The sequence below is a fragment of the Hydra vulgaris genome, chromosome 02 (assembly GCF_038396675.1).
Source record: "Hydra vulgaris chromosome 02, alternate assembly HydraT2T_AEP".
Classification (NCBI taxonomy): Eukaryota; Metazoa; Cnidaria; class Hydrozoa; order Anthoathecata; family Hydridae; genus Hydra; species Hydra vulgaris.
In genome coordinates, this window is record NC_088921.1 from 21,945,001 (window position 1) to 21,957,541 (window position 12,541).

Below are 12,541 nucleotides of genomic sequence, written 5' to 3' on the forward strand. Positions count from 1 at the left end.
AACAGAATCGTTTTAAATTTGAGTTAAAATAAATAATAGTTAATAAAAAATCTATACTATGAACAAAAACTAATTTTAAAAATTACTCTATTAATAATATTTATTTTTATCATAAACGATGTATATATTAATAATATAAATTCTTTCTTTTTACACAGGTCAGAAATTTAAGGTTTAAGTTTACTATCCGAGTACCCCAAAAATGTTAACAAATATAGTAAGTGGGGCATCTGGACACTTTATTTTCATATTTAGAAAAATCTGGGAGGTATCACATTTTTAGAAAATTGACATTAATTTAATATTTATACCTAAACATTATTAGAATACACAAAGTTGGTCAAAAAAACATTTTTTATTAAAATTATTTCTTTTTGACTACGCATTTTTATTTTTATTTTATTATAGATACCTAATATATAGAATCTATGGCTCCTCTGCTCTCTAAGGAGAAGAGAGAATACCATTTCAAAAGAAATCATGTACTTTTTCAAAAGATCATTTGCTGTTGCGGCCTTGAAAAGAACAACAAATGCGTTCCAGTTAATAAAAATTTGGAAGGTCTGGTTCAAGTTTTCTGTAAGCCTGAGTTTTCACTTAAAGTATTTGCCTACCCTACAGGATTATGCCCAGGTTGCAAGAAAAACTTGTATCTCTGTAAGGCTGGTAAAACTATTGCAGACACAGTTTCTTTAAAATGGAAAAATTCTGATTTGTCTAGCTTGCAAACCTCTAGAGATTGCTCAGTATTATGCAGTATATGCAGTCAAGGAAGAAATAGATTTTTAAATAAAATTATGAAAAAGGGAACTAGCTCAACACTGAAACTTTACCAAATATGCTTCTGTGAAATTGCTAAAGGTAAACCCCACAAATGTTCCCCTTTAAAGAGTAGCACAAATCTTTCTGAGAGTATTTCTAAAATTTCTAAAAAAGTAAAAGAACAAGTAGCTTCTTCCCTTCTTAAAGAAATTTATTCTGATCAAGGGCAAAGTCTAGGAGCTCAAGCCATTCTCAGAACAGGTAAAATATTGTTAAATATTAATAGCTGTTATGTACGTTCTTAAAATAACAGTTTATATTATATTAAGGAGGTAAAAGTATTCATATTACACTCGGCACTCGGGAAAGTGACCAGAGAAAGATTCCTTATAATGAAGTAGAAGTTTTGGTAAATACCTTAGGACTTAGTCAATTGAAGTCAAATAAAATGTTAAAAACTTTGAGGAGAAGCGGTGTAAACTTTGAGTCAAACATGGAGAAAGCCCTGGATGAAAAAAGTAAACTAATTTCCAACTTTTATGTCACTGAATTATTAGACTTTCAAGAAAAAGAAAATGATAATGACTATGCTACAGTGAAGAGACACTTGGTATATATTGAAGATATTACAGCATTTCTGGATTTTGTAATGAAATATCGAGGACAGGTTTAACAAAACACATTTGTAAAGGTTGGAATAGATTCAGGTATTTATATTTAATTTATTTAATTTATATTACTTATGATATTTTAATTATCGTCATTTTGAAAACTTGTTTAAAAAAATATTATTTGTACATATTTATATACAAATATGTATGTGTGTAAGCATATATATATATATATATTATAGGTGGAGGATCACTGAAAGTTATAGTAAATCTGTTTGATCCAACCAAGGACAGGACAGAAGATAGCAGCTCCTTAGGATCATACTCAGGAGCAAATACGTCACTTGTTTTAGCTTATTGTGAAAGGGTAAGTGAGAATCATTCTAACATGACAATGATTGTGAAAAGATTAAAGTTGCATGAATGCAAGTACTCATTGGCTTCTGACATGAAGTTAATCAACATATTGCTAGGAATTTCGGTGTGTTTGTTTTAAATAATTTTAAGATAATAAGACATATCATGGTAAAAACTTTATTAGAAAAAGGTTTTTTTTACCCTACAATATATTTATAAATTGAATTATAATATAAAATGTTAGGCTCATGGAGGAAAGTATGCTTGTGCATGGTGTGAAGGTTCTTCAGAATTATTTGCTGGAGAGTTAAGAACATTTCAATCTTTGAATAATTACTATGAACTGTATTCATCTGCAGGATCTCCGGTGAAAAGAATGAAAGAATATAAGGTATAAATGAATAAATATATTGTAAATATTTTCGAAATTTATCATCCATTACCATTCTATCATTTTAAATAGGATAAAAAAAATTTATTTCCATATATTTAGAATGTCATTAATCCTTGTCTGCTTAAGATAGAAGACAAATCCCTAAGTATAATAAGAGAGATTCCATTACCAGAACTTCACCTTCTGATGGGATTTGTTAACCATGTGGCAGCATTTATAATGCAACTTTGGCCTGGATTTATAGATTGGGTCAAGAGCATTGGATGCCTTCGAAAAGGTTACCATGGAGGAACATTTGAAGGAAACACGTGTAGAGAGATACCTTAAAGTTGCGACAAGCTTGAGTTAATAATGCCTGTTGAACTGTATCCTCTCTTAGAAACAATGAGAAAATTTAATAAGGTTGTTCATGGTGTCTTTGGCTATAAATTTGACCCAAACTATTCAATTTTAATTGAAAGTTTTACACAAAGCTATAAGGATGCGCAAGACTATTGCAGAGAGGTAATTGCTGTTTTCTTTACCCTTTGTATTTAAAACCAAGTTATTGATAAACATATTTGTAGTAAGCTTTTTTAGTTTTTAGGTAAACAGCTCACGGTTACTTGGAAAGTACATGCTGTAACAGCACATCTGGAAACATTTGTTGATTTAAGTGGCCTTTTCCTTGGGCAGTTTAATGAGCAGACATCTGAATCTTGCCATTCCAAGATGAAAAGTGAAATAAACAGGTTTGGAGTCTCGCAGTACAGCAACAAACATAAGGAAAGAAGCAAAAGAATTGCTGAAGTGTTCAGTTCAAATAATTTATAAGTTATTAAACATTAATTGTACATGAAAACATAAACATTATTGAAATCTTTAGTTAAAAAAATTTGTATATTTATTCAAAAAGACATTATAAATATATTAGTACAAACAGTTTTTGAAATATTTTATTTATTATTTATTATATTATTATTATTTATATATATTAGGTTATTAGACATACAATACTAATATTTTACTATATTACAATACTAATAAATTATTTATATACTATCAATATGTTCTACTTTACTAAGCATGCTATGTTCCTAATATAATTCAAGCATATCTAAACCTTTTTCAACTTAGATATATCTAAGAGCTGTCTAATGAAGTTGATGTGTAAATACAAAATTTAAGAGCATAAAAACTTGGAATATAAAGTTATTTTATGTTTATTTTACTGTTCCGTCAATATATTTAGTTTTTTTAAGTACGAAAATAATGACTTTTTAGCAGATTTTCTATGTCAATTTTCTAAAAATGTGATACCTCCCAGATTTTTCTAAATATGAAAATGAAGTGTCCAGATGCCCCACTTACTATATTTGTTAACATTTCTGGGGTACTCGGATAGTAAACTTAAACCTTAAATTTCTGACTTGTGTTTATGAATGTTTTTATTCTGAATTTTTTTTTTTGCAAAAACTTTGTATGAATTTATTTTTATTTTGTACACTACCTTTTGAGAATTGTATTATAAAACCATTTTATATTTTTTAAAATATATGGGTGCTTTTATTTATGAATTTTTGTTGCTAAATAGTATATTTGACTGCTAATTAGAAGTCGAATATACTAAAATTACTGCTTATATCTATTAACCTCTTTATAACTGTTTTTTTTTTTACTATAATACCTTGTTCATAATACCTTGTTTAATAGTTGACAAATATAAGAGGGTTTCGTTCACCACAATAGTATAGTTAAGAGACCCTAGGAATTACTGATAACATATTATAAGCACTGCATATCATATGTTATCTGTCTGCTAATATGTAATCAGTTTACTGCATTTTGCAGGCAAAATTTATCAGCGTATCATGATAACTGTAAATAATACGTTCACAACAGTTTTTAAAATTTTATGTTTCTTAAATCATAATATCTAGAAAGTGTGTTATAATAAACAAAAAAATATTATTTGCTTAGGGGAAAAAAAAAACAACTAATTTTTTATTTATTTAGTTTTAAGAGTGCATTAAGAATTAAACATGTTTGAGAAAAATAGATAAAAAAAATTAAGTTTTTTTTTTCTATTATTGTTTTTCTATTTTTCTCTATCTAAACATAAAGACAATTTTGACTATAGGAAAGAGTTTATCTTTGCAAGTTGAACCGCTAATATAACAACCAATAAGTCATGTGTTTTTCTCTCGGAGCTTGTTTATTGTGGTAACCAGTTATAAAAGGTTATCTTTGAATCAGGTAGGGTTATTCATTCCCTGTATTTTCCAGCCAATAAAGCAATGAAATTGTTAGGCTTAGCCAATAGTAGGAGTCAGGATAGAGTTTGATATTATAAAATTAAATTGTGATTGTCTAAAGAATTTTCAAATTTTTTGTATATATTTGACCTTATGAAAAATGAAATTTTTCAAGACACTGTTTATGATTTAAATAGAAAAACATAGAAAAGAAAAAAGATAAAAAACCTGCACAGCTTCCAATGGAAGAAGGTATTCAACTATAAAAATCATGTTGTCACCACTATGAAAAAACTGACTAGCAAGTACGAAATAATTGATTGCACATTTCTTTGTTCATTTAAGAGGTTGTGCTTGTGTCAGGTTAACAATATTTAATTGTTGGCGAGATGTACAAAGAATAAGAAATACTCTGAAAGTCTATAAGATATTAAAATGAAGGTTACTTATTAGTCTGGAAAAGAGGTTATTCATTCCCTGCTTTTTCCAACCGATAAAATTAAAGCAATGAAATTGTTTGACTCAGCCAATATTAGAAGTCAGGATAGAGTTTGATATTATAAAATAAAAAGAAACAGGGATAAAGTTCAATAGAACCATTTTTCTAAAACAATTAAGTGGCCAATAACAAGAGGTCATACTCAGAAAATACAAAAATAACTTACACGCTCTATGCAAGATTTAACTTCTTCACAAAATAGAATAAATCTTCACAAAATGGAATAGTTAGGCAAAAGAGATAATCAGTTAAGATAATGTAAACATCTTCAAGAACAAGTTTGATTGTTTTGAAAACAAACAAAGTTGAATAAAAATTTAATTAAAAAACAAATTATTTTGCAAAGACTTTCAAAGCTGAACTGAAAATAATGAAAATGATTATAATTGCAATTATAAAGTTAAAATTGATATTGACTCATACAATAAAATTTTTTTAAAGTTTTCTGTCAACTTCTTTCTCTTTCACCTACTTTTTTACCTAGTAGTTACCAACTTTATTAGTGGTTGCTTGAAAATTGGTTGAAAGTAAATTTACTTAAAAAAGCAAAAGGAAATAACAAAACATGTCTTTTAAAAAACAAGTGATTAGAATGTAGCATGTCAGGAAAGTGCAGGGGTTTTTATCATTAATAAAATTAAATTTTTAATAAGTTAATAGGTCAATAATGACCTATTTTACATAAAAGAGATGCTTACATATAATGATTCCTTGCATTAAATGGTTGCTTACAACAATTAGTAGTAATACTAAAGCAAAATTACTTAAAATGAAAAATTTCTAAAATAAAAAATAGTTTGAAAAATAAAAAAAATATTGCTACATATTGAAAAGTTATAGTAATTTTTGGACCCTTATATGTTGGGTGGTATAAAAAATTATCTGAATGATATTTAATTTTTAATATGTCAATTTTAGTTCCCTTTTTATTTTTTTATTTTATTTCCATTTGATAGAATTGAAAAAATTAAATTGATAAGTTATATTAGCGGTGGAGCATAGTTTTAGCTAAAAACATATATATTTTTTTAGGAGCCAGTTTTCACTATTTTTTTTGTATTTTGTTTGTTTACTTGTTCGACAATTTTTTAAGTTAACGTTAGTAAAAACTTTATTATAAAAATTTATACATACATATATATATATATATATATATATATATATATATATATATATATATATATATATATATATAATATATACATATATATATATATATATATATATACACATGTAGTGATGCTGTTTTGTGCATATACTATCAAGAAAGTGCTCAATGAACCAAGTCAGAGCTATAATATAGTAGAAAATAAAACTATGTGTTTCACAACTTTAATTTTCATGCTATTGCAATCATCAGGTGTAATACAAACATAGTTTTTTTGCTAAAAAATTATATACAATTGAAACTACAAAAAGACCTATATGGAAAAAACTATTGTTAAAACCGCGTGTATCTAATCTTCAGGTTTGTGGTTGCTTAATAGAAATTTATTTTTGTGATGATATTTGGAAATTAACTATGTTTTTTTATTAAGTAGCTCTTCAGCATTTTTATAAAGTAAAATTATTAGTTTTTCATGTAAACAAAGTAAACATTTTTTTATGCATTGTTGTAAGCAGGGACTTTTTTTAGGATAGGCCAAGTTAATTCTTGTGTTTCTTTTACCTAGTTTGTGTTTAGTTTTTACCTAGTTTGTGTTTCTTTTAGTTTTACCTATATATATTTTGAGAGAGTGGTTACATTTGAAAGTTTTTTTTTTGTAAGTGATTGCTTGTGGTTTGCATATCTCTTTTTCCACATGCCCTCTATAAAACCAATCTATGCTCTGTGTTTGGGGAGGATGTTATACATTTGTAAATTAAGTTTGTCACCCTACAATATTTATTCAGCTGGCAGATTTCTCTTTGTTTGCAATTGCAAAGAGATTTTTAGTTGTATTTTTTAAATTTATTTTTTTATTGTGACTTTTTTTTTTTTAAATGTTGTTTGAGCAGCTGTAGCTAACTTTTGTGGTGTTTCGATTGAATAGTTTATGCAATCGGTTTGAAGGTGGGAAATGCTTATCTATTAATTGCAAAAAGATTTGGCCAGCATAATTAATTTAATAGCCAACATAGTTAATTTTCTTGACGTAACTTTTAATCTTCAAAAAAACTCCTACCAATCTTTAATTTCCAAATGTTGTCACAAAAATAAATTTCTATTAAGCAACCATAAACTTGTGAAAAGTTTCATGCTGTTGCAATAAAAAGTTGTGAAAAGTAGTTTTATTTCCTACTATATATATATATATATATATATATATATATATATATATATATATATATATATATATGCATATATCAAATATCTCAAATATATATGTATATATATACATATATATATATATGTATATATATATATATATATATATATATATATATATATATATATATATATATATATATATACACACACACATATATATTTGACCCACTCTGGATTTTCAAAATGAAAACATAAATTCCATTTTTTTTTGTTGCTGTTTTGCTACATGTAACAATTGTTTGCACACCTGAATTACAAAGAAATTTCTTTTAAATCTTTACAACTGCAACTGGCTGAGAATTTTGTTCCCTTGTCTTCAATCACTCTTCTTACTATTTTTGCAATGAATGTAATATATTTCATTATTTTAGGTGAAAACACAACTAATAATTAAATAACAACTGAACCTTGAGAAATCTGCAATCCGATAAATGATTTATTTTAACTAGTTTTTGAAGCTGATTCGTCAGGGTCTCTCCAATAATCAGCTCTCGCTTTAGTAGTATACACCAACGAAACAGATTTTTTTCATAAAATAAAATAAATAATAATCCATCAAAGTATCCATAAAATATCATAAAAATCCATAAAATAAATAAGAATCCATCAAAGTTTTCCTACTTGATTAAAACCAAAATAATGGAATTCGACAGCATTCACATTAAGTTAAGTACTGCTCGTTAGGCTTTGCTATCCTATTCAGCACTCTGTTCTTTAAATCGCTTGAGGATGGTGAAGTACCGTATCAACAAAATAGTAGCTGAAATCACCCACACCATTAAGAAAGGCTTAAAGTTGAACCGCCAAAATACCAACAAATATGTCTTTTCTTTTACTTTTTGAGCCCTTTTATTGTGGATAAAGTGTTTGAAATCATTTAGCAAGTGTGTGGCACAACTATAAGCAGCAAGATGTTGCATCATTCTTAACATTCATAAAACTTCCTGACTAACGCATCTTAAGTCAAATAAATAATTTAAATTTTTCAAAGAAGCTTTTGTCAACTTTCTCATCCAAAAATCTTTTGTGGCATTGACAAAACTGCTCTTTGCAGAAATAATGGTATAAAAAATATTCATTATCTGTTTCAATTTAGAATGGAAGTTGATAACAAAGATATAGAAATGCATCTATAGACTTTGCCTGGAAACCTTAATTAAATTAGAGCAGAAAGATTTCTGAGAATTTCTGATGGCTTCTGTAATTGCAGATATTAATTTGAATTACTGCAATAAATGCAAACTGGATATAACAAAGTTACTCTGAAAAAACTTTTTGGAAGTGTTAGGAAAGAAAGGCGGGGTTCAAGGTAAAATATTCAAATTTTTTTTCCGATAAGGATTGTTTCAAGCTAGTTGTTAATGATTGATTGTTGTAATCAAAGCTATCTAGTTTTTCTAGAAAGCACAAATCAGAGATCAATAATCCCTAATGTGCAATTGTTTTATAAAATGGTGGGCGAAGTATAAAGCATATGTATTTTTGGTAAATATTTTGAGGAAATTTGCTATCAATTACAAAATTTGACAACTAACAACAATAGGAAAATGTAATAAAATGCCCACCAGTTACTGCATTCCTTCACTTTACCAACTATTGTTGTGTATCTTGTGATTTACATATACATATTTGGCAATATTGGAACCCATTACTTAGTCATTGCAAACAATACAATTGAATTAACTTAGTGCTCAGAAACTAATCATTATGTTAGTTAACTTTTTCCAAAAGTATTTACAGAATGCAAAAATTCATTTCAAGCAAGATTTGTATATACTAATATAATCACTCTCACATATTCAATAAACATTTATAAGGAGGCCCTTTGTTTATGCAGACAGTATTATGAGAAGTATTTTCAGACGTACTTTGAAGTAATCCTGATAGTTCAAGCAAAAAAAACACAGAGCTACAACGGGAAGACTCGTTTAGACAAAAAATATTTTCAAAACTAATTAAATGTTTATGTAATATTATACCAACTATCAAACACATGAACATATATCAATAATTTTTTCTGATTTATTGGGGATTGACACGTTAAGCATAAGGAACACAGACTGGTATCCAAAAAGTTGAAACTTCTAGTGACCCCTCTGTACAAAATTCTGCGTAAACTCGTGTATATATAAATATATATATATATATATATATATATATATATATATATATATATATATATATATATATATATATATATATGTATATGTATATGTATATGTATACGTATACTATATATATATATATATATATATCTATATATATATATATATATATATATATATATATATATATATATATATATATATATATATATATATATATATATATATATATATATATATATATATATGTATATATATATATTTAGATAAGCCTCGGCAAAAGTAAATGAGTGCAGGAGCGGAGAAAAGCTTTCCTAAAACAAGTTTTAGGAACTCTTTTCTCTTTAAGTTTGTAATCACCCGGATTTATTTAGATTACTTTTGTTATAGCTAATTTCAAAATTGAATAAATCAATTTCTTTTGAGAGATGTTTTTGAGAGCAGATTTGTTTTGCTCTACATAGAAATTCTTTAAAGATGCCAGTGATTATGGTTGGGTTGGTGTTAGAGTTTGGTTTTGTTTCAAGTTTTATTTGGTTATTGCATCCTTACGGTGTACTTGAAGCTCATAAAATCCATTCATTGTATTTGTAAATGAAATATCTAAAAAGTTTAGTTGTTTTCAAGTTCAGCAGTATATTTTATAGAGGGGTTTTGTTCATTTAAAGTTTTAAGAAAAATTTTTCTTTTTCTTTCAAATTGAAATGATCATGGGCATCGTCCACATATCTTTTGTAAGTTATTGGTCGGAATAAATTAACAAAGGCTATTTTTATGGGCTATTTTTTCTATATTTTGCAAAAATGCTTAAGCTATGACTACCATCAACGATAAAAAACAATAAAATTTGTTAAAATTTGAATTTTATCATATAAAAAATAACATTTGCTTAATGAAAGTTCAATTAATTTTTGCATATCTAAAAAAGTTAGTTTAGTCCTAATTTTTAAATCCTCAAAATCATTGTTCAATATGTTAACAATAATCGGTATTGCTTAATCGATTGGTATAGATGGGTATAAATTAACTACATCAAATGAAACGTCCTATCTTTCATTCTTTAGCATCATTTACAAAACTAATTGAATTAATTAGTCTAGTTGTATTTTTATTAAATGTTGGTTGAATAATTTTAGCCAGATACTTTGATGTTCCATAAGGTGGTTTGTTAATAGTGGACTCAACAGGACGCATTAGGTAGTTTTTTTCTGGTTTGTTAGCTTTAACCATTCCGTAGATTATAGGTTAAATGCAATCTGATAGATACATTTTAAAGTAAGTGGGATTGTCTAACTTACTCTGTTTTCGTAGTTTACATAACAGTTTTTGAAATTTAATATTGAATATAGGTGTTGGGTCATAATCAATTATTATTCGCTTTTCTAATTAATCTTTTGCTTCATTTTTGTATAATTAGGCAAAGCTTTGTAAAATTTTTTGTAAAATATATCTTTTATTATACCAGTTATGTCTTGGCCAGCACAGTCTCCTGATTTAAATCTAATAGAAAATCTTTGGTCTATATTGGTCTATATTGGATAAACTTATACAATAAAAGTAATCCAGGACAATTTTTAAAGAAATGTATTCAATATTATTGTACATTACATGTAATGACAAGAAATTAGGATTTGTAAAGTATTTTTCAAGTTTTAGCTGTATTAGTATTTTATTGGCCATCCTTTGTTTCTTATGACTTCTGCGCATCTAGAAGGCATACTATCTACAAGTCTTTTTAAGTCATTTGGTAAAGCATTCCAACAAACAAGAAGAATTTGAAACAGTTCATCTTCATTTGTTACCCAACAATCTTGCAATTTTCTATCCAATATAGACCAAAGATTTTCTATTGGATTTTGAGATATCAGTAAGGTTCAAATCTAGTTTTATCTCAGAATATGTGATTTTACGATCATTTTTGACGGATATAAGTATATAGTGATCTTCCTTTTTCGATGTTTTAGGCTTTCTCCAAGATCCAACAGGCATTTCAGCTGTACCAGTGTGCTTATATTTCTTCAACAATCTACTAATAGTTGAATTTTGTAATTTAAAACGTTTTTCAATGCTTTTGCGAGACTCTCCTTGGTCAGCAGCTTCAATAATTCGTCCAATTTCTATATCTGTTAGTTGTTTTCTAAACTATTAAATGTGTTTGTATTAATCGGTTTTTTAAAGATTTTAAATAAATATTAGTGTATATATAAACATACCTTTTCTGTCCAAGGTTTTTCACTACTACATCCAGTTTCACCAAATTCACAAATTTGATTATGGGGGAGCAGAAGTTTGTGAATTTGTTGGACTATATATTTTAAATTTATTAAGTAAAATAATCAATATAAAAGATTTAGGCCTTTATTGTGACAATGGTTTAATAGTAATGCGTAAAAAATCTAGTCCACAGTTCGATAAAATTAGAAAAGATATTATAAAATTTTTTTTAAATATTGGTTTTCAAATCGAATTAAACATAAATTTAAAAATTGTGAATTTTCTTGATGTCGCATTTAACCTCTCCTAAAATTCATATAAGCCTTTCAAAAAACCAAATGATGAATTATTATATATTAATATTAACTCAAATCATCCACCCCAAATTCTAAAACAAATCACAATTTCAATTGACAACAGGCTAAACCAAAACTTCTCTAATGAAAATGTAAAATTTAAAAAAAAGTAAAAACTAAAATTTGACCCTGAAAAAAAGAATACAAAAAAGCAAAATAGAACTAGAAATGTAATCTGGTTCAACCCTCCATTATATAGCAAAAATGTTTCCACTCACATAGGAAAAGTGTTTTTAAAATTGGTTGATAAGCATTTCCCGCCCTCTAATAAATTATGTAAAATTTTTAATTGAAACACAGTTAAAGTAAGCTACAGTTGCACAAAAAATATGGAAAGAGTTATATAAAAGGTCACAATAATGCTTTGTTAAACAAAAAAAGAAATCCTTAATGAAAAAACTACAGAAAATTGTAATTGTAAACAAAAAAATAATTGTCCAATGAGTGGAAGTTGTTTATCAAAAAATATGGTATATAAATGTGTTGTTTTCTCTAAAAATGTACCTGATAAACAATGTAATGGCATAACAGAGAGTGAATGGAAAAAACGTTTTGCCATTAGCAATCTTTTAAAAATAAAATGTATTAAAAAGACATATATATATATATATATATATATATATATATATATATATATATATATATATATATATATATATATATATATATATATATATATATATATTTAATATATAAAT

The 12,541-nt window shown here is 26.5% G+C and overlaps 2 protein-coding genes across 11 annotated transcripts in view; both read left to right on the forward strand.

Moving 5' to 3' along the window:
- Positions 1 to 12,541, forward strand: part of LOC100203637 (histone-lysine N-methyltransferase SETDB1) — a 121,862-nt gene that overhangs the window by 67,833 nt on the left and 41,488 nt on the right. The window lies entirely within an intron of this gene.
- LOC136076812 (uncharacterized) lies at positions 351 to 3,106 on the forward strand. Of its 3 annotated transcripts, none has more exons than XM_065790290.1 (6): positions 351 to 1,023; positions 1,092 to 1,469; positions 1,616 to 1,854; positions 1,975 to 2,121; positions 2,224 to 2,628; positions 2,704 to 3,106. In XM_065790290.1, exons 1-2 carry the CDS (start codon positions 429 to 431, stop codon positions 1,433 to 1,435), a joined length of 939 nt encoding a protein of 312 aa, XP_065646362.1. In that variant the 5' UTR covers positions 351 to 428; the 3' UTR covers positions 1,436 to 1,469; positions 1,616 to 1,854; positions 1,975 to 2,121; positions 2,224 to 2,628; positions 2,704 to 3,106. The 3 variants fall into 3 exon arrangements, with proteins under 3 accessions (XP_065646362.1, XP_065646363.1, XP_065646364.1); XM_065790291.1 differs by having other exon boundaries at positions 373 to 1,023; XM_065790292.1 differs by lacking the exon at positions 351 to 1,023 and having other exon boundaries at positions 1,053 to 1,469.

Bases quoted from the DNA above. Each gene is read 5' to 3' on its own strand.
- LOC136076812 (XM_065790290.1), top strand. From the start codon at position 429: ATGGCTCCTCTGCTCTCTAAGGAGAAGAGAGAATACCATTTCAAAAGA. The intron at 1,024-1,091 runs GTAAAATATTGT...TATTATATTAAG, and splicing joins TCAAGCCATTCTCAGAACAG to GAGGTAAAAGTATTCATATT.